Source organism: Talpa europaea (genome assembly GCF_964194135.1).
Source record: "Talpa europaea genome assembly, chromosome: 14".
Lineage (NCBI taxonomy): Eukaryota > Metazoa > Chordata > Mammalia > Eulipotyphla > Talpidae > Talpa > Talpa europaea.
Window position 1 is genome coordinate 43,440,262 of NC_140082.1, and position 21,410 is coordinate 43,461,671.

At 34.7% G+C, this 21,410-nt stretch overlaps 1 protein-coding gene across 15 annotated transcripts in view; it reads right to left on the bottom strand.

Annotated features, from left to right (window-relative positions):
- PARD3 (par-3 family cell polarity regulator) overlaps nt 1–21,410 on the bottom strand; it is a gene marked incomplete at both ends in the record, with an annotated part of 584,385 nt that overhangs the window by 309,179 nt on the left and 253,796 nt on the right. For all 15 annotated transcript variants that reach the window (XM_084254375.1, XM_084254377.1, XM_084254376.1 and 12 more), the window contains one exon: nt 17,343–17,521. In XM_084254375.1, the coding sequence (XP_084110501.1) occupies nt 17,343–17,521 (179 nt within the window). The remainder of the gene's footprint in view (nt 1–17,342; nt 17,522–21,410) is intronic.

The window sequence follows — 21,410 nt, forward strand, 5'->3', positions numbered from 1 at the left end:
GATGTTCCTGTTATATTTGGACTTTTTCGTTATCATTTAAGTATACTGCCACACAATCACGTGACAAAAGCCAGCCAGACTGAGAAAATCATTTTAATTTGTTGCTCCTTGGTAGAGGTACCCTGATTATAAAATAGATTTCTTTCAGAGTAGGGAAAGTAACTTATTCTCTCTTCCCTCACTCCTTCCCAAACCAATTACAATTCAGTGAAAACAAATCACACAGAATGCACCCAACGCCTTGGTTAGAAGATTATTTTTGGCATACTAAGCTGAACTCTTTAGGCTTTATCTCTCAAATACAGCTATTTAGCTGATGGTCAGATTTTCTGGTAAGCCTACATGCCAATATTGCAAAAATACAGGATTATTTCACGAACAGTATAAAATCACGTGTATTTTTAGGGTAGCATAGGAAGCAAAATTACATTTCCACTTTGTTACAATCTAAATGCCTTTAAAAAAATCATTAGGGCGCCTCCCTGGTGGCACAATGGGTTGAGCACAGTGCTGTGAAGCTGTCTGCAGACTCTGCAGCACCGGTTTGATTCCCAGCCAGCCAGGGAGAATCCCACATGGTAGTGCAGACCTTTCCTGTCTCACCAGCTGCTCCCCTCAGCAGTGCTTTCAGAGGTCTGCCTGTTCTGCTCCCGCTCTGTCTCTGGTGAATCCTCTCACCCTACCGTGACTCTGGTCTGTACCCCAGCTCTTGTATAAATAAAATAAATATTATATAAAAAAGATAAGAATTAATAAATAAATCATTAGGGATTGTGCCATATTTTCAAATAGTAAATGTTGCATATGATTCCACTTTGCATCCTTCTTGTAATCAAACATTCTATGGCTCAACTATCCCCACATGGTTTTAAGATTTTTAAATTTACAATATTATTCAATTCTAAAATTGTGGTCAAAGATAATTCAATTTCTGCGTCATTCATTTTTACCAAGAAATGATACACAGAGAACAAAAGAAAGCAAACTATTTAAAACACGTGTGACTTGAAATTATGAGACTGGATTGAAATTAATAATTACATCTTGGGACTTTTTTAAATTATATTAAAATTAATAAAATCACCATTAATTGTATTATTAATTCGGTATAGCAGGCCTACTTCTGTCTCTAGAGCCAGTGTTTACCTTTTTTGCCTCCTGATGGCTAAACCAGAGCACCTTGGAAGCGATATCAAGACTTAACATTAGTACAATATAACAATCATAAAATGGCCTGTAAATAGAATTATTGTCAATGTACTTTTCTGACCTTTAAATCATTCTCTAAATAATAAATATGAATGATGGGAGTCTGGGAGATAGTGGGGAGAGAATACAAATCAACTCCCAAATATACATACAAAAAAGATTCAACAACCAACTTATAAACAAAAACAGAAAATTTAGGATTCCTAATCAAAATGAACTCATAACATAGCTACTAAAACATTTTTTAAAACAAGAAATTTAGGATTTTATTGCAAACACAACCGCTTATTAGCCTTTACCCTACGTACATATTTGGAAGTATAAGGAATTAAAAAGCATTATTTGAAATCTATGGAGACCAAAATCCTATATGCAATGTCCAAATTACCTGATCTGAGGTCAAGTAATTCATTCCCACATAGGCTATAACTCATGAGCCCATATTATTTATAATTCCTGTATATAAATGAGCATAAGTAGTGGTACATATATGTATCTCACTTACCTTTAACTGTTACCTTCACAGTCTTAATCATTATTAATGAGAGGGGTGGAGACAAAGGAAAGACTGTGTTTATAAACTTATTCTTCTCTGATAAGAACCATAACGAGACAGAGAGGAAATTCAAACAACCAAATATTTTTGATAAAACAACCCAATCAAGGTCATTAGTGACATGTAGAATACTATAATGTAGTAGAATTTGCACCAGGAGACAGTGGTTACATTGCCATGTAACTCTACAAATTTAAAATGAGAGGGCCTATGTCCAGCATAATTTGACGTCAAATCACTTACTAAAATGCCTCTGTATTTCAAATTTCATAGTAATAAACATTTTATTCTAAAACTCTTAATTTTCATAGCAATATTTTATATTTAAATCTCAATTATATTTTAAAGCTGAGTTTGTTTTGAATAGGAATTAGTAACAAAAACTGAAAACAGCTTATCTAACCAAATTTCTTTTTATTAATGTACAAAGTAAAAATCTACTAGCATGGACATCAAAATTTATTTATATTTTTCCTTTGTAGCAGTGAAGGTGCATTGTTTTAAAAAATAATTCAGTCCTGAAAAATATTCATTATAACACACGCCTTTTCTAGTTTCTGTGACACATGCTCAATAGATTGTAAATCATAAAATTCCATTTATAGCAGTAAGAATTTCAAGAATGCTGAATGTGCCAAGAAAAACAATTCATGTTGGGACTCTAATATAAAAATACATTTTTTAAATTATGCCTAATTTTGTAAATAAATTTCCTGTCAAGTAGTAAACCCTTCAGATTTATATATTGACAAAACCAGAGCCTAACATTTTTGTTTTATCTCACAACCTACAATTGGCTAAAAGTTTGTTAATAGACTTTATAACAAGTTAAGAAAGGTAGCTCCCAGGATGTGGGACCATATCAGAGTATGAAACATAAAGCAATCCAAAATGAAAAGAGTTAGTCAAATCTCTCATAGAGATGCAGGTCAACTTATAAATGACATGTGATATCTCAGAGGTTATGAGTAGAACACAGATTTCTCTGAAGCCACCAGATATTTTTGTGGATTCAACTAAGAAATCCAAAAAGAAAAACATCAGCAAAACTCAGACACTCAGGTTACTTCATTGAACCAGTTGTTCCTAAAGCACTTCAACAATTCCAAAGGTCAATAAAAGCTTTAAATATATTAAAGCTGTAATGAAAAAGCTAAGAACATCCAACTTCACCTCTTACTATCTAAAGGAAACAACAGTTCTTTAGAGAAGATATGACAAAACACTGTGGAGATTACCAGTTCTCATGATTATACACAACCACTTCAATGCCCAATTTCTGAGGACTCAGCGCCCCCCTTAACTGCAGTTTCACTTTCCATGATTCCAGTCACCACAATTAACTATAGTCCAAAAAATTACGGTATTTTGAGAGAGAAAACAAAGTCACATAACTTTTATTACAGCACCTTATTACAACTGTTTTCTTTTATTACTACTTACCACTGTTAATCAATTATTGTACCTAATTTATAAATTAATAAATTAAATTTTATCATAGGTCTGTGAGTGTTTATATAGGGGGAAAAAATACCCACAGTGGATCTTGGAAAATATTTCCCCAAAATAAGAGGTGGGGGGAAGGTACTGTAATGAGATTTCCAACCTCTATATGATGATCTCATAGGAACCATAGTTTACTTGGGTAATGGCAATAATTTCTGATATTTAGTCATTGCTACACAATGACTCCCTCCCTTAGGAAGGATCTCTCATGGTTTGTGTATTAAAGGACGGCTAAGGTATTACACAATTTTAAATCATAAATTATATGTACATGAGAAATGGCCGTTCATTGTTTAACACTATATAGCGTTAGGAATAAACATGAGTAAAATGTTTGTTTTAAACTTGTATTAAATTACAATGCTCTTTTGCCAGGAATAATTTGGATCATCTCCTTTTTCCTATGAAAACATGCATAAGGGAATAGGCAAAAGGTAGATGAAGAAGAAAGCTTGACTTTTCTCAAACTACAAAAATGTTTATCTCCATCTGGATTCTGAGAAACCAAGAAACAGAGCTAAAAGGGAAGCAGCAATAGCAACAATTCCTGTGTTATTTCTGGCAGAGTAATTCATAAAAACTAACACAGCCACTGGCTTATATTAGAGTCAAAAGCAATGCTGGGAGTAGAAAAAACAGGACCACCATATTTGACCTTGAGCCTTCTATCAATGGCAAGTGTAGAAGAAAAAAAAACAAAATACAAATATTTAGGTTCAGATTCCATTTTTAAGAACCTAGCTCATTTTCTAAAATTACAATAAAGGTGAAGAACAACATTGACTTATGCTGCTTGACTCCAAAAACAAATATAAATCTGATAGAATTGTAAAACATTTTTAAAAAGTGCCACATATTTCTTGTCTTGAAGGCAAGAAATACCCATCCAAATATTATTTTATTTCAGAAACACTTAAGTCTAAATGTTTATACTCAAAACTAAAGTTGTAAATAACAATTACATTTTGCATTAGAAGCAAATACACACAATACCAAGAGAGGCGGGAACAGATGTAAGGGATGAGGGAGAGAAAGTTAAATGCTTAGAATAGTTGTCTGATTCCAAAATATGTATTATCTTCCTTATTAACTAAATGTGCAAACTAAATCTTTCATATTTATCAAATGGTTTTCACCTTAATTAAACCATTCATTACATACATATATTAAAAAAGGCTAAAATTAGAAAATTAAATATTTGTGCCATATATAGCTTTCGAAGGGGGGAAAAAAATCGAGCCAGTAGAATGGAGCCACATGGTGAGGGCGTGTGGTCACCTCTAGTCCCCATCTTACAACACAGAAGTGGGGAGGGTTGGCAAATACATGGGTGCTGTGAAGCCCAATCATCCCAGACACAGACCCTGGATGACCCTCCTATACATGGCTCCTCTGTCCCTTTAGACTTCAGCTACCAGTCCTTCTTAACTTAGGCAGTTATACTGCAGGCACTGCGAGCCCAGGGATTCCTGGCCCCATTTGCAGAAACACATGTACTTTGAATAGGATATTAATTTTCAAGGAAACTACTTTTTTGTCCCCAAGTTATTACTGAGGATTATAATTTTAAACTGTATGATTCTGCGGAAAGATGAATTCCTTGCCCTCCCCACTGCAAAACCTTAACAATCTGAATAAAGAGGAAATAAAACCGTTGTTTGCCAGGATGTATGAACAAAAATTAAAGACAAAGTTGTAGAAACCACTCTTGAGAATGCAACATGTTTCAAAGAGGCAAATATTTTTCAAATTCATTTTTTTTAAAGATTTATTTATTCATGCATACAAGAACCGGATACAGGCCAGATGCATGGGAGGGTGAGAGGATTCACTACAGACAGAGCCTGGAACAGAACAGGCGGACTGACTGAAATGCACTGCTGAGGGGAGCAGCGGGAGAGACAGGAGAGGTCTGCCACCCCATGTGGGATTCTCACTGGCTGACCAGGAAGGAACCCTCACTGTAGAGGGTAGAGGCTTAGAACAGTTGTCTGTAGAGGCTGTGGACAGCTTCACAGCGCTGTGCTCAACCGCCTATGCCACCAGGGGAGGCCCTCAAATTCATTCTTTTCATGAGAAAGGATGCCAATCATAAATCTATCTTTAAAAATTCAATTGAAAAACAATATGATTTATTCCAAAGGACAAACAAACATTTTAGTGGAAGACCAGTTGTATCTTTACTCACAGAGACCTGTGACTGAATCCTGGCTCCCCACATTCCAACTTCTGGTTTATTAACTCCTACCTTTGATTCTCAGCATAAAATGTGGATGATATACAACCTACTTTGTAAGACTAGGTGTTTAAAAGCTATTAGTTTTGGAGAAAAATGAGATTCATAGAAGTTACAAATACACACTTTCTATATATTTGTTGAAATTAAGAAATTAATATTGATAAAACTAACCTACAGAATTATTTGCAATTTACAGTGTTTTGCACAATGTTTTTGTCTCATGCCAGGAATAAAACAGTATTTAGTCATCAAACTTCTATAGTCTCCTCTGAAATGCCTCTTATAACTAAGACATTCTTGAAAAATTGTGGAATATCCCTAGATTTTGGTTTGTCTGAAGATTTCTGTTGATTAAACTGGAGTCATGAATAAGTTTTGAGGGAAATCCTACTGCGATGAAGTACAAACCCCATTACACTACACTAGGGGATCAAGGTTAAGGTGAATCTTGCACTTCTCCACTCTAAAGTTAATATTTTTTCACATGGCATCCTTTATTATTTGGAAATGAATTACTAAGTAAAGCCAATTACTAAGAGGAGAGGAATTAAGCTCTATCTTCTGGAAAGAAAATAATTATATATAGCAATCAAAAAAAATTTTTTTAAGATTGATTTATTTATTTATACAAGCACTGGGTACAGTCAGAAGCGCGGGAGGGTGAGAGTATTCACCGAGCCAGAGCGGGGAGCACAGCAGGCAGAAGGACTGAAGTACACTGCTAAGGGGAGCAGTGGGCGGCAGGAGAGGTCTGCGCGCCATGTGGAACCCTCCTCCGGTGGCCAGGGAGCACTGGGGATCGAACCGGCGCTACAGAGGTTGGGGGCAGCTTCGCAACCCAGTGCTCAACCTCTGCGCCACCGGGGAGGCCGCAATCAAAATTTTTGTAAGTAAAATCTGGCCTTCATCCCATTTATTTTAACTAAAAACTGACATCACATCATATTAGTGCCACAGTGATTAAATATTCGTATACTGAAAAATGTCATCATTTTAAACCTAGTTAACGTGTTACCATACGTAGCTATACATTTTTTTTTCCCTTCTGATGAGAACTTTTAAGATGGCTCTCCTAGCGACTTTCAGATAGGCAATATAATATAATTAACTATAGTCACCATGTTGTAATTATATTCCAGGAGTTATTTAATAACTGCAAGTTTATATATTTTGACCTCCTTCAGCTATTTTATCTACTCTACAACCCTGAATTCTGGCAACCACAGTCCTGTTCTTTTATCCATGAGTGTAGGTATTTGGTTGGTTGGTTGGTTTGTGAGAGTTCACATATAAGTGAGATCTTAAAGTAACTGTCTTTCTCTGATTTATTTTCATTTCGCATAATGCATTCAAGGTCCGCGCATGTTGTTACAAAGTGCAACATCTCACTATTTTCTATATCCAAATGGTATTTCAATATGAATACGTTTGTATATACATATATTTACACCACAGTCTCTTTACTCATTCACTGATGAATTCTTAAGTTGTTTCCATAGCATACATTAATAACAAATAATATATATAATATACAAGAAATCTGTCCCTTTCCCCTATTTATTTTATTCAATCATTTATTAATATCAGTCTAGTCTCATGGGCATTTATTTGATTTTTGGAACATAACCCAAATATACTATTAACTATTCTGCTATAATTAAGCTGTTTTGTGTGATGCACATAAAATATCAAGAAGAGGACTAAAAATATAATTTTTCAGTAACAGTAACAATAATATTACTAACAAAAACTAGAAAAAAATAGAAAATTTCCACATAAAAAGGAAAGTAATGGATATATGCTTAATGTAATCTGAGGATTTGCATTAATATTACTGAAGCTACCACATTGTACTTAAAACAAAGTTATTAACTTTTAAAAAAAGACCAGTATTAATAATAAATGTTAATTGTTCATATATGTTTTTAATTTTTTAACAAAAAGTTATAAAGTAATAATGTTATTATGAAAAACGTTATTATTTAAAAACTTCAATTTTAAATATGGGATATACATCCCATATTTAATTAGTGTGTGTGTGTGTGTGTGTGTGTGTGTGTATAAAGTCTATAAATTTGTAAGGAAGAGGGAGCCATACTTGTTGAGAACACAAAATTTGAAAATGGAAATTCTAGGTTCATATCATAATGTTACCGTTTAACAACTGGTTTAATATGTGAATTATTTCAAATCTGCCCTCATCAATAAAATTTAGAATAGTAACATTATTTACATTTCAAAGGCTGATAAATGATATAAAACATCTAGCACGACAAGTGCAGTACCTGGCAGGGAGCAAGTACTCAAAATAACATAGCAATCATTACATGAAAATTTAACTGCAAAAACAGCTAGCATTTAGAGATGGGAGAAATGGCAACCATTTCTACCATACTATGTAAAAAACCTGAGTAAGGGCCTCCCTGGTGGCGCAGCAGCTGAGCGCTGGGTTGTGAAGCTGCCCACAGCCTCTGCACCGCCGGTTCGATCCCCCGCTGCTCCCCGGCCACCGGAGGAGGGTCCCACGTGGCGTGCAGACCTCTCCTGCAGCCGCTGCTCCCCTCAGCAGTGTACTTCAGTCCTTCTGCCTGCTCTGCTCCCTGCTCTGGCTCTGGTGAATTCTCTCACCCTCCCGCGCTTCTGACTGTACCCACCGCTTGTATAAATAAATAAATAAATAAATGAATAAATAAATAAATAAATAAATAAATAAATAAATCTTTAAAAAAGAAAAAAACCTGAGTAAAAGACTTTTCCAAAGGCATCCCAGACTAACAGCATCTAGAAAAATACATCCAAATTGAAACTAAGATTGCTGGAGCCACAAAATGCAGTCATGTTCCAAGCCCAAGCATCCCATCTCCTACTTTGATATTTAATATTAGCACATCAAGTGACTAGACCTGAAATTATACCACAAAGCAGGTAGATTTATAATCTAAGGAATCAAAAATTGAAACCAACTTGCAAACAAGAAGTGAGGTTGAAATATATTTAAGTGTATAAACATATGTGAAATTTTGTCAATGTGATTCAATCAATACCATTTCTCATCCTCTTCTTCAATGTAACATATCCTTTTCCTTTTTCCCATATGTAACACTGTAAATCTCTATAAGGATTCCGATATTACTTTGGATTTGTGTTCCTGAAATGACTGGTGACCACTAAAAATAATACATCCAGGCTCAAAATCTTTCTCAACAAAACCATGGGATGTTATAAGCTTGAAAAAAAATGTATTTAAAGGATATGGAAGCATGTTATATTCATTAATGTAGACAAAAATAAATGATACTAAGTTATTAACAACACAGATTTGGTGAGCTTGGCACTTGAAGTTAGTCTATGGTAGGAAGAATATAATCACTTCTGAAAGCACAAAAATGCACCGCATTCAAGTTAAGATCTTTTAATATGCAAAATACAAACATGAAATTTATAGTCTTAGAAGCCTTTAAGAGGAAATACAAATATTGCAGAGTAGTCTAAGATCTAGGTCTCAGCTGGATCTCCTTTGAAGCTAATGCCCCAGAAAATTAAACACAGCTATAGGTCTCTCATAGAGAAAACATGGTTTTGAAGAAATATCTTAGCTCATCCTTTGATGTTTTAGATGACTACTGTAATTATCCTAGAAATTTGGTTGCCTCATAAAGAACCAAAATATATATAACTTTTTAAAATAGATAACTGTACTACCTTAAAAGCAAAACAGAATTTTCCACTTTATCAATTTAACTGTCCTTATATATTACAAAGAGTAAATGAGAGCAGAGACAAAGAAACAAAGGGTTGTAGAGTGAATGAGGAAACAAAGAAATAGGTAAATATTGAATATCACAAATGAATGATTGAATGAGCAAGCAAGCAATTTTAGAGGATCATAGAATAGATTCCAAAAGTTTTCTCAGTGTAAATAAAACAAAGAGTAGGCATATTCTGAAGGTTTCTTGCATCTGAAAAGGAACTCTTGTCTTTATACATGGGAACTGCCATACTGACCCCACATATTCAAATACATCTTTTTTTTTAACTTTTTTTAAGATTTATTTATTTATTTTATACAAGAACTGGGGTACAGGCCAGATGCTCAGGAGGGTAAGAGGAATCACCACAGACAGAGCAGGGAAAAGAACAGGCAGACAGACGAAATATACTGCTGAGGGGAGCAGCGGCGAGACAGGAGAGGTCTGCCGCGCCATGTGGGACCCTCAACCAACGGCCGGGATCGAACCGGCACCGCAGAGGCTGTGGACAGCTTCACAGCACAGCACTCAACCGCCTGTGCCACCAGGGGAGGCCCTCAAATACATCTTTTTTTTTTTTTAATAGAGGCATGCTTTTATTTATTTATTTATTTGTTGGTTTGTTGGTTTGTTTTGTTTATACATGCACTGGGTACAGTCAGAAGCACGGGAGGGTGAGAGAATTCACCAGAGCCAGAGCAGGGAGCAGAGCAGGCAGAAGGACTGAAGTACACTGCTGAGGGGAGCAGCGGGCGGCAGGAGAGGTCTGCGCGCCATGTGGGACCCTCCTCCGGTGGTCGGGGAGCAGCCGGGGATCGAACCGGCGCCGCAGAGGCCGCGGGCAGCTTCGCAACCCAGCGCTCAACCGCTGCGCCACCGGGGAGACCCTCAAATACATCTTGAAGGAAGTTTGGGGAGGCGGGAGTAGGGGAGATGGACAAAAGAATTATAGAAAGAAACATTGTTTTCAAAAGAAAAAGTACTTCTTGTTCTAGTTCTGTCTTGATAGAATACAAATTAACAATGGGATGTTATAAGACATTTTTTAAAAAAACTCAAAATGTTATTTTAATTGATATTTATTTTAAAATAAATTTGAGCCATATGCGTATGAAAAGTGAAATGTCACAAAACCAACTATGTAACTGTTTCAGATAATACTATATTATGATAGAAAAAATGGCCTATAATGAAGACATCTCAAAATAACCAATATACTCCTATTGCCCTTTTCTCATAACAGGCAAGCAACTTTACCTTTTCAGTTTAATCAGAGTTTAAAATACACACACACACACACACACACACACAATGTCCAGGAATCAAAACAGGAGTTTTACAAACACATACACAAATTTCTTGAAATGGTAAAGGAATCTGTTGCTTTTAGTGTGTGTGTGTTAAGCCTTTTTAACAGCTCGTATGTAGTTCTGGTGCTCAAATAGAATTACTAAGCTACACAGTGAAATAGTAAAATCTGTAACTCAGGAGATATGCCAGTTACTTCTTTCTTTTCTTCACACTCCCTCTCATCCCCAAGCTCATCCCAAGGAGTTCACACAATGCTTTATACATCCTAAGTACTGTACATATTATTACACATGAATTAATGGGAAATAATTATGGCTTTAAATTGTGCACTTATTTAGACAAACAAATCTACTTCAATAATCTATTATTCTAAGAAAATAATCTGAGATTTCAACATAAACTAATAAATAAGAATATGCTCTGAAGGTACTTCTGAAGGTTACTTATAAGAACAAAAGAAAAACAGCTAAGAATAAATATCAAGCAACAGGAAAAGCAGAAAAAATTAGTAAACACCAACTACAACAAAACCAGAACACAACAGAATAATAAGCATGCAATCAATTTTTATAAGAGACACAGTAAAACACAAATTAGGGGACAATGCAGGTAATTACAATTATTGGATAATTCCTCATTGATAACAGGACAGCCACCATCTATCTATAGAGCTATTGCTCCAAGAAGTTGCAAAGTTAATACACCAAAATGTCAATACTATTCATTTTTCAGATTCCAAATTACTTGCCTCATGGGTTATATTTCATAAAATATACATTATACTTCATTGCTTTATAAATACAATGAGCAAGTGTTATTATGATCAGAAAAAATGGTTTAGAAATCTTAAAATATACTGCAAGAAATGTTTATAAAAGTAACTTTCTAAAATTAGAAGCTCTCGCAACTCTTCTAATAGAATGGAAAGAGAAATGGCAAAGATAATAATTAATAAGCATCTCTTCAAAATGCTTGTATGAAATAGGGGTGTTGGAAAGACATCAAATGTGCCACACAATAAATCAAGCAGAACTAGTAAACCCAGGGGGTCTGAAACACTGCAAAGTCTCTCTTTAAGTAAGGGAGGCAGGGGGAATGATGCCAACACAGTAAGTTCTCTTATCATTTTCTTCTAATTTCCCTTATCAGGTGAGAATCTTTCTTGGCTACTAATCAAGTTATGGCTTTTATGTTAAATCTACCTATGTTAATGGAGGGCAGGAGTAATATACTTAGGAAAGTAACCTCATTATTTAGGGGGAAGGTTCAATGGCTTAAAACAGCCGCACAATGAAAGAGTACATAGACCTTACCGTTGAAACTTCATAGTTGATTGATTATGAAAAGTGCCTCATTATATTATTCTTGAAGAAATGAGTTAAAACTGTCTACACAATAGCTGGCGTGTAGGGAGAACATGAAGGTGGAGAAATGATTTAAGTACTCATGCTGATTGAAACACTCCCAAGTTGAAGTATTAAGCTCATGTAAAATCACAAATGAAAACACAGCTTCTCTACTCCCAAGATAATTTACATACAAAGTGTAACCAAGATGTTCCTTAAAGAGTTCAAAAAAAGGGGCCTCCCTGGTGGTGCAGGCGGTTGAAAACCGCACTGTGAAGCTGTCCGCAGCCTCTGCAGCACGGGCTCGATCCAGGCCAGCTGGTGAGAATCCCTCATGGTGCAGTAGACCTCTCCAGTCTCTCCCACTGCTCCCCTCAGCAGTGTGTTTCATCAGTCTGCCTGTTCTGTACCCTGCTCTGTCGCTGGTGAATCCTCTCACCCTCCTGTGCATCTGGCCTGTACCCCAGCACTTGTATAAATAAAAAATAAATCTTAAAAAAAAAAAAGAATTCAAAAAGGCAGTCATAAATGGTGGGAAACAGGAGTGAATAAATATTAAAAAAAAAACAAAACTGAAAAAACGCAAGACTTTCTTACCTTATACATGTCACCTCAAAATAAAAGTGTGTGTAAAAAATCAGAATCCTGCAGAATCCTTTTTCTCCACAACACTACCCTGAATTAGTAGGATCAAATTCTGTCTACAGTGCCCTCTACCTCCATAGTAAAATGAGATATTAACAGTAATTTAACTGGCAAGATTCAACCTCTTATCTGCAGTTTTGAACCAAAGGATAGATTTTGACATCATAATGTTCTAACATACCGAATAAAACTTTCCAGGTTAGACAAGAAAAATTTTTAATTGACTGGCAAGATTATTTTGAAACTCTTTATTTTGCTAATTCAACTTGGAAGAATAAAAGCAATTTAAATACATAAATAACCTATAGAAAACTGTCAATTTATTTTAATCAATAGAGATCAATAAATCATGAACCTATGTACCCTTAATAAATTTATTTTCATGTCTTTGTAGAAAACATACACCACTACAACAGAGTGATAAAAATACATAACATCTTGAAATTGTCCAACTCTCATGAACTCCACATAAATAGAAAATTCAGTACTGATCAGCAAATGTTCATTCCTTCAGGCATTTTTTCTGAACACTGAAAACATGGAAAGTATTTTTATAACATAAGATGAGATAGTATTGAATCAGATTTATATATAGCCTGTAAGTCTTGCAGCACTGACATTTATAATGTGAAAAACATAGTATAAATGTACAAAAATAGGGGGATAGTAAATAAATTTGAGTATACTCTATAGTGGAATAGTTTGCATTAGTTAAAAAATATTTTCTAATAAAAATTCACGAGTGAATTTTGGGAGGGAAAATACATAGTATGACAAATAGAAACAAAAACAGTAGAAATGATCAGGAATGCAAATTGGTAGATGCAATATGATTACAATTCTGTGTGGATGTGTGTAGTGTGGCCACATTAATATCATAATAATGGTTGTTGCTGTTTTAAAATTTACTCTAATTTCACTTTGTTCTACTCCATTAGTTTCCAAAAAAAAATTATGATAGATACAGGTATATGCTATTTAAAACAAAAAGTCGTGTTTATTTTAAAAATTCTAAAGAGATAAATTCAAGTGGTTCCTTGCTAATAAGTTCCCAAAATGAACAGCTAACAATTAACTGGAGGAACATATCTTCAAGAGAGCCCAGAAAATTAGAATGAGAATGAAACCCCCTCACAAATCAAAGACCAGCACAAACTACACCAGAAGGGACATGGAGGATTTTCACCCTTCACTGGACAGAAGGTGGATACAGAGAAATGGCTTAAGGCTTCAGGTCTGGGTGGACAACAAAGGTATTAGGGATGCCAGCCAGCCATGGCTCCTGGAGAGGAGTGAGCAAAAATGGAATGGAAGAATACACCTTTCATCACAAGTAAAACCCAAATGGAAGAGCTGGGGTGCCCCACATAGGCCAAAACCCTGTATGAAAGATAACAGAGAAGAAATTCTAGAATTCACTCCCCCTTCTTCACCACTTGGGGTAGTTACTGACCTTAAGAACTGCACAGTCTCAGAGTCTCAGATCTGGGCTCCCAGAGAGATTATGTAAGCAGTGCCCCAAACAGGAATCAGTGTTCACCTCTCCACAAGAAATTTGCAATAGCAGGTGACTGCTTCTGCACCCTCCCCTACCTGGCTGACAGAGCAAATTCAAGTACAAGTAGCTAAAGAAACCAGGAAAGACCAAAAATATAAAATAAAATAAAAACACAATAGCACCTGCTAGAAAATAGTCTACCCTCTAAGTTCCTGATTCAGATATTTAAAAAATAAAATCAGAGCCATTTAAAAAAGCAAAATGAAGTGAGACCAAAAAAAAAAAAAAAAAAAAGTCAACTTAACACCTGAAGGGAATATGACATCAGGACAAGAGAACAATGCTCCGGACTCCAAACAAAAAGACATAGAAGACTGTATCTCCCTGTTAGAGTTCAGAATTATTATAATAAAGAAACTCAGAGAGAGAAGAAAAGTCAGAAAGGCAAATCAAAGTGGTGAAAAACCTAATCAAAGAGACACAACAAGACTCATAAAAACAAATTAATGAGCTCAGAAATAAAACTAATGAAGAGAAGACAGAAATTTCAGCTTTAAATAACAGAAATTCAGGATGCGGGTAATACAATAAATATGATATGAAACACTAAGAGAAAGCTATGGAAACAGAATAAAGTAAATGGAGGGAAAAATCAGTAAGCTTAAAGATAGTAGCATAAAAATGATTTAGGTGTAAGAGAGAAAATAATATGAAAAAAAGAAAGAGGCACTACAAGAACTACTCAATGCCATTAGGGCAGGCCAAATAAGTGTAATGGGTATCCCAGAAGGAAAAAGAGAGAACCAGGGGAACAGAGAGCTTATTAAAAGAAATAATAAAGGAAAACTTCACAACATAGGGAAGGAATTAAATATACAAGTCCATGAAGCTAACAAGATACCCAGATATCTAAATGCAGTGAGACCTACATCAAAATACATAGTATCAAAACTATCAAGAGTTCAAGACAAAGAAAGAATTTTGAGGATGTCTAAATAACAAAAGCAGTAAACTCATAAAGGTACTCCCACCAGATTTTCAGAGTTCTCAGAAGAAACTCTACAAAACAGAAAAGAATAGAATGACATTCAAAATACTCACATAAACTTTCAGCTGCAAATACCATATCTTGCAAGACTCTCTTTTAGCTATGACAGAGAAATAAATGGCTATTCAGACAAAAAATTAATGAAACTGCCAAATCTAGACCTTACCTATAAGAACTGGTGTAAGAAGCCCTCCTATCTAAATGGAAAAAATTGCAGGTCCATAAAAATTTGAACAAGGAAGTAAACAGACAGAACAAAAAAACTAAAGACAAAATGGCAATAGCAAGCCTCGTCTGTCAATATTAATAGTAATGGACTAAGCTAAGCAGGGCCTGCCCGGTGGCACAAGGGTTAATATGCAACCTATGAAGCTGTCCACAGCCACTGCAGCACGAGTTCGATCTCTGGCCAGGGAGCTACCCACACGGAGCGGCAGACCTCTCCTGACTCGCCTGCTGCTCCCCTCAGCAGCGTATTTTGGTCAACCCACTGGTTGTGTTCCCCACTCTGTCTCTTGTGAATCCTCTCAACCCCCACACCTCTGGCCCGCACCCGAGTTCTTTTATGCATAAATAAATAATTTTTTTTTAAAGAAATGGACTAAGCAAGCCAATGAAAAGGCACAGAGTGGTTAGATGGATTAAAAAGAATAACGAATAACGCAACTATATGATACTCACTAGAGTCTCACTTAAGCTAGAAAGACAACCACAGACTTAAACCACAGAGATTGAAACTGGTACTCCAAGTCCACAGAAAATTATAAAAAGCAAGAAGTGCCTGTTAATTGTACATCAGATAAAACAAATTCAAAAGCAAGATATAAACATGAATATTATAAAATGAAAAAGAGATCAATGCAACAGGAATAACAAATATCACTATTTATGCACCCAACACATCAGCACCTAAATATAAAAAGCAAATATTTATAGACCTAGAGGAAGACAACAACAACAAGATATTAAGAGATTTAACACCTCATTTACAATGATGAATAGAACATCTGGAAAGAAAATCATCAAGGAAATGATGGTCTTAAATGACAAATTATACAAGATGGACTTAATAAATATTTATACAACATTCCACCTCAAAGCACTAGAAAACACATTCTTTTCAAGTGCTCATAGAACATTTCAAGGATAGGTCCTATGTTGGGACACAAAACAAATCTCAATAAATTGACAAAGACTGAAATAATACCAAGTATCTACTCAGGTCATAATGATATGAATTGAGAGACCTACTAAAAGAAAATAGAGGGAGGAAACACAAATTAATGGAAAATAAACAATATGTTACTGAAAAAATATTGGGTGAATGAAGAAATCAAAACAGAAATCAGAAAATACCTGGAGATGACTGAAAATGAGTTATGAGAACATATAAAATGCAGCAAAAGCAGTACTAAGAAAAGTTTATAGCAATATAGGTATACCTAGAGAAACAAGATTAAAATATAAAAAATCTAAGCACATCCTTAAAAGAAGTAGAAAAAATAAAACCAAAAGTTAGATAGAATGAAATAATAAAATTAGATCAGAAATTATCAAAATTGGGATTCAAAAAAATCAATAAAACGAAACTCATAAAACTAAAATAAATAAATAAATTAGGTGGAGGATCTGAATAGGTACTTCTCCAAAGACAAAACCATGGCCAACAGGCACATGAAAAGATACTAATCATTTCTTATTAACTGGGAGATTTAATCAAAAACATAATGAGATATCACCTCTCACTTCTGAGAATAGCTTTTAAAATTATCAATTGGATTGACAGAATAAATGACCATCGAGTCCACTTTCTTTCTTAAAGCCCATACCGCTATAATTTCATTAACAGACCTCCCAAGCCAATAGAATGTTGGTAATACATGTGTGAAATGTCCCTGCAGGTGATACAAAAAGCTAATAGGGGAGTTTCCCGTGATTAGAAACAGAGGAATGACGTAGTGATAAAGTGGGAGAGGGACTTTATGTGGATACAGTCCATGTCAAAATTACATGAATATATGAAATCATGAAAATATTATCTATTCAAAATATGGATATATAAGTGAATATATGACATAGGTACTGTGATTTTTATGCCAAAAGTCAAGGGAAACTTTGATGTTAAAGTTGGTAGGTGCATAGAAGCAAAGGGTAACAGAGATGCCCTATTAGTAAAGAATTCAGTCAACAGATGACATTCACCACTGATATAAGACTCAATATAGAAGTAGTTACCTTCCTGTCACAGGTCTTAGGACTTCCAACAGTGTTCTGCTTGAGGAAGCCTGCTGTTGTTGACCAGCGTGTAGGGTTTTTCCGTGAAGGCTCTTCAGAGGAAAAATTATTATCACTGACAGAAGTTGAGAGGCCAATTAAAGCTGGGTCACTGCTTCGTCTGACATGAAGAGGCATATCTACAAATGCAAAAAAAGCATTTATTTTTTTTTTTTTAAGAAAACTACCTGATAGGATGAAGATAGTAAATCCCAAAGATTTAAGAATAGATCGATGCGTTTGATGAGTAAACATTCTAAGTAGAAATTCCATTTGTTCCTTTAAAATACTTTTTGGTGAAAGACAGTTGTATATGTGGGATGACCTGCTGTGGATTAAGGCTGCCCCAATTCTTATGGGTGAGAGTCTGGGCAGTCGGCCTAACTGTCCTCTGTTTCTAGTCTCTAATCTACATAACTAGCAATAAAAATACTTTTTTTCATAGGGATACAATGAAGACAAAATGAGACAAAGTGCTTAAAATGGTGCTTGACAGTGTCTGGTCCACAGACAGTAATAATAACCATCACTGCTATTAGTAACCCAATATTTTTAAATAAAATGGCACAGGTATTCTAAGATATAAAAAACAAATTTAAGTAATGGAACAATCTCATCTAACTTTTAGCCATATCTACTAGGTTAAAAATTCAGAATCTAAACATTGTCTATTAAAGAATTCTGTGAAATAAAATATTTATTTTCTTCAGAAAGTGTAGAACATAAACACATTTTATATCCTTGAGATAACAGAAATCTTAAAGACAATATACTAACATGAAGGGGTATATACCACATGAAAGACAGTTTAACAACCCTATTCAGATAAAAGTGGAGTTTGCTTGCACCTGCTATAACAAAGCATTCCGCATTCAGCCTAATAATTGTATTAGTTATACTGAGAATATCTTAGCAATATAATCAATGTTACAGCAGACAAAAAACAGTACTACAAAAATAGGGGGAAACAAGTATAGGGTGTAACCGTGAGAATCTGAAACAAAAGCCATAGCTTTACCAACTGAGTGAAAGTCCTCAAAAATGTAATACGAAGCAAAACTTTTAAAGTTTAGATTAAATTGTTAAGCTGACTTCAAAAACTAGTACACAAGTTAAATATTTATTAAAAGTCTCTAACAAAGGGCCTCCCCTGGTGGCGCAGCGCTTGAGCACGGGGCTGCGAGGCTGCCCACAGCCTCTGCAGCGCCTGTTCATTCCCCAGCTGCCGGCAAGGGTCCCACACACAAAAAAAAAAAAAGTCTTTAACAAAAAAAATTTAACCATGAAGTCACAACACTCTGTAAGAAACATTTTCGACTAATATCTGTTGCTAAAACAAAATTGAATTAAGTTTATAATGAAAAAGAAAAGAAACATTTCTGGAATACTGATGCACTCATCAATGGTATGGATACACAGAAATCCTTAAGGATGCCAAACTATATATATATATCTCAAAAATTATATTTAAACCATTTTCAATCCAAAAATCCAAATGATGTTAAAGTAAATTAGAAATATCAGAGAGAACAGAAGCATATGAATCATAATATTGCAGTTAACATATGCTTCTTCATCATAAAGATCTGATAAAAGTAATAAAAGTAATAGAGTTGAGCAACATGATCAGAGAAGAAAATACAGTGGAGATTTAATATATTATTGTTGATAGCTACTTTATGGGGGAAAAACACATGAAAATTATAAAGAAAGATTTCCACATTTGAAGTATGTATAAATAATTGTGACAGCCCTCACTGCTTATAATTTGCACCAAAATCAAAAATAAAATATACCAAGAAGTACTATATAGTCACTCTTGAAACAAGTTCACAAAAATATACACCCAAGTATCCATATATTATTATTACAATGCTTTGATTATAAAAAGTTTCCTTCTAATTAGCAAAATTGTTCCCAAACTCACCAACTATAATATGTAAGCAGAGAAGCAACAAAATGGGAAGAATAGAATACTTCTGGGTAATTTCAATACTGCTTCTTAGATATGGGTTCTTTGGCTTTCCAATTACAAGGTCATTAATTATTTAGTTGCTGAAGAACTCTGCAGACCTCAATCAAAATCAATCTCTCTCCCATTCTCCCTCTCTCTCTTTCTCTCCCTGTGTGTATGCATTTGTGTGTGTACATTTAAAATCAAAAATAAATTCAGGGACTATATAATTTCATTCAATTTGTTCAGATACAATAAATCAGCTTATTGCAATACTTTCAGAAAAATTCCCCTGGAGAATCATATTGCATAAATGATTCAGATTAGGTAAATAATTAGGATGATCATCTCTGTCAGGACATGATCAGTGTTAATCTGTTAGTCTGAAACAGACAAAGCTAATTAACATGTTACCCCTTCGCATCTGCAACTTTCAAAAAGTATAGCTGCAGAACAGAAAAAGGGATGAGAGATTTGGTGTGTTACATAGGCAATGGCAGCTCTTTGGGTTGCCCCTGTGGAAAGAACCATAGGCAAGGCATCAGAGCATGATTTACATAAACTACAACCAAGGATGTCCCAGGAGACATCCTATTAGGCAGCTCTTCCTGTGAATTCTTCACATGAAAACATCTCATTTTCATTTTGGTGAAAAGAAATAAATATAGATAGAGTCTGCATCTTTTATTGTTCTACCATATAAATAAATACCCCCCCAGACACAAATTCATACTTCATGTTTACATTTGTGCCCAAGCTCAAATAAGAGTGTCCTAGAGTTGATGCATGCTATTGAGAAAAGAACTCAGTTCAAGCAGCAATATGTTCAAACCAAAATAACATGTTGATCTTGAAATCAAGGTTTCCTGCAGTTTCATGTGCTGAAAGGAATGCGTCAGCATAGGACATACAAGCAGCAGAAAGAGGCCCAAATACAAAGAACCCAGGCCACACAGCATGCTACGTTGGAGTCAGACTCAGCTACATGGCACACAGCATTGTCTGTACTGAGGCCTATATTTTTGATTGATAATTTCTTTTTTGTTTTATGGTTGCATAAAAAAAAGTCATTTTATGCAGTTTATATAAACATAAGTTTTAGTAACATATTAGAATCAAATTATTAATTTAATTTTAAGGCATATGAATCTTATTTGTTTTAAATGAATTTCAACATTAATCACATTGTAAGAAACATATGAATCACTTCACAGATGAGTCTATTGAGGTTCAAAGAGATGACATGAGCAGAGATAACTTCTCAGGCAGAACTTCAGATTGCTAGAACAGTAATCAATTACACCCAAATCATGAAATTATTTCTGTTGTTTTGGGTTTTATTGGCTTTCATGGGAAAGCAAATTCCATTTTCAGCTACTTGCAAATATAAATATTAGATTCACTTTGTGAAAGGGAAGATTTTATTGTTTCCAGCTAGAATTAGATACACATGGATATCATTGTAAGGGTTTTTGTTAATAGTATCATTTGATTTGGGGGAGTTAAAGAAATATTATGTCAGCTATATAGAGATTGAAACAACAGGTACTCTTCCAATTTGTGAAATGTCAAAATAGAAGAGGAAAACAAAAATTTTACTGCTAAATAAAATACAATGCCTAAGATAATAAAGCCTGCCCCCAGAGGAGACTAGGTTAGACCTATATTTTGTAAATGGTGATTTCAGGACCTTTTACAATGTAAAAATGATTAAGGTTCCCAGAGAGCTTTTGTTTATGTAATTTATAGCTATACTATTTAACACTTTATAAGCGAACCTGACAAAATTTAAAACAGTATCGGTACATTCTTAAGTTAATAAACTATTACATGTAAACATAAACAACAAAATTTTATTATTCTGTTTTACAAGACGAAGAATATTTAGTGGGAAGAATAGCAATGGTTAAGATTTTGCAATATAAAGACATCTGTAGTCATATCTCAGTGTCTGCATTCAATCTGCTACAATATGACAAAGAATACCAAGAAAAAAGAACTCAATAATTATATAGCTGGATGAGGAAATGGTATTTTAATTATCTTTTCAGATAAGTATAGATATTCTTTGACAC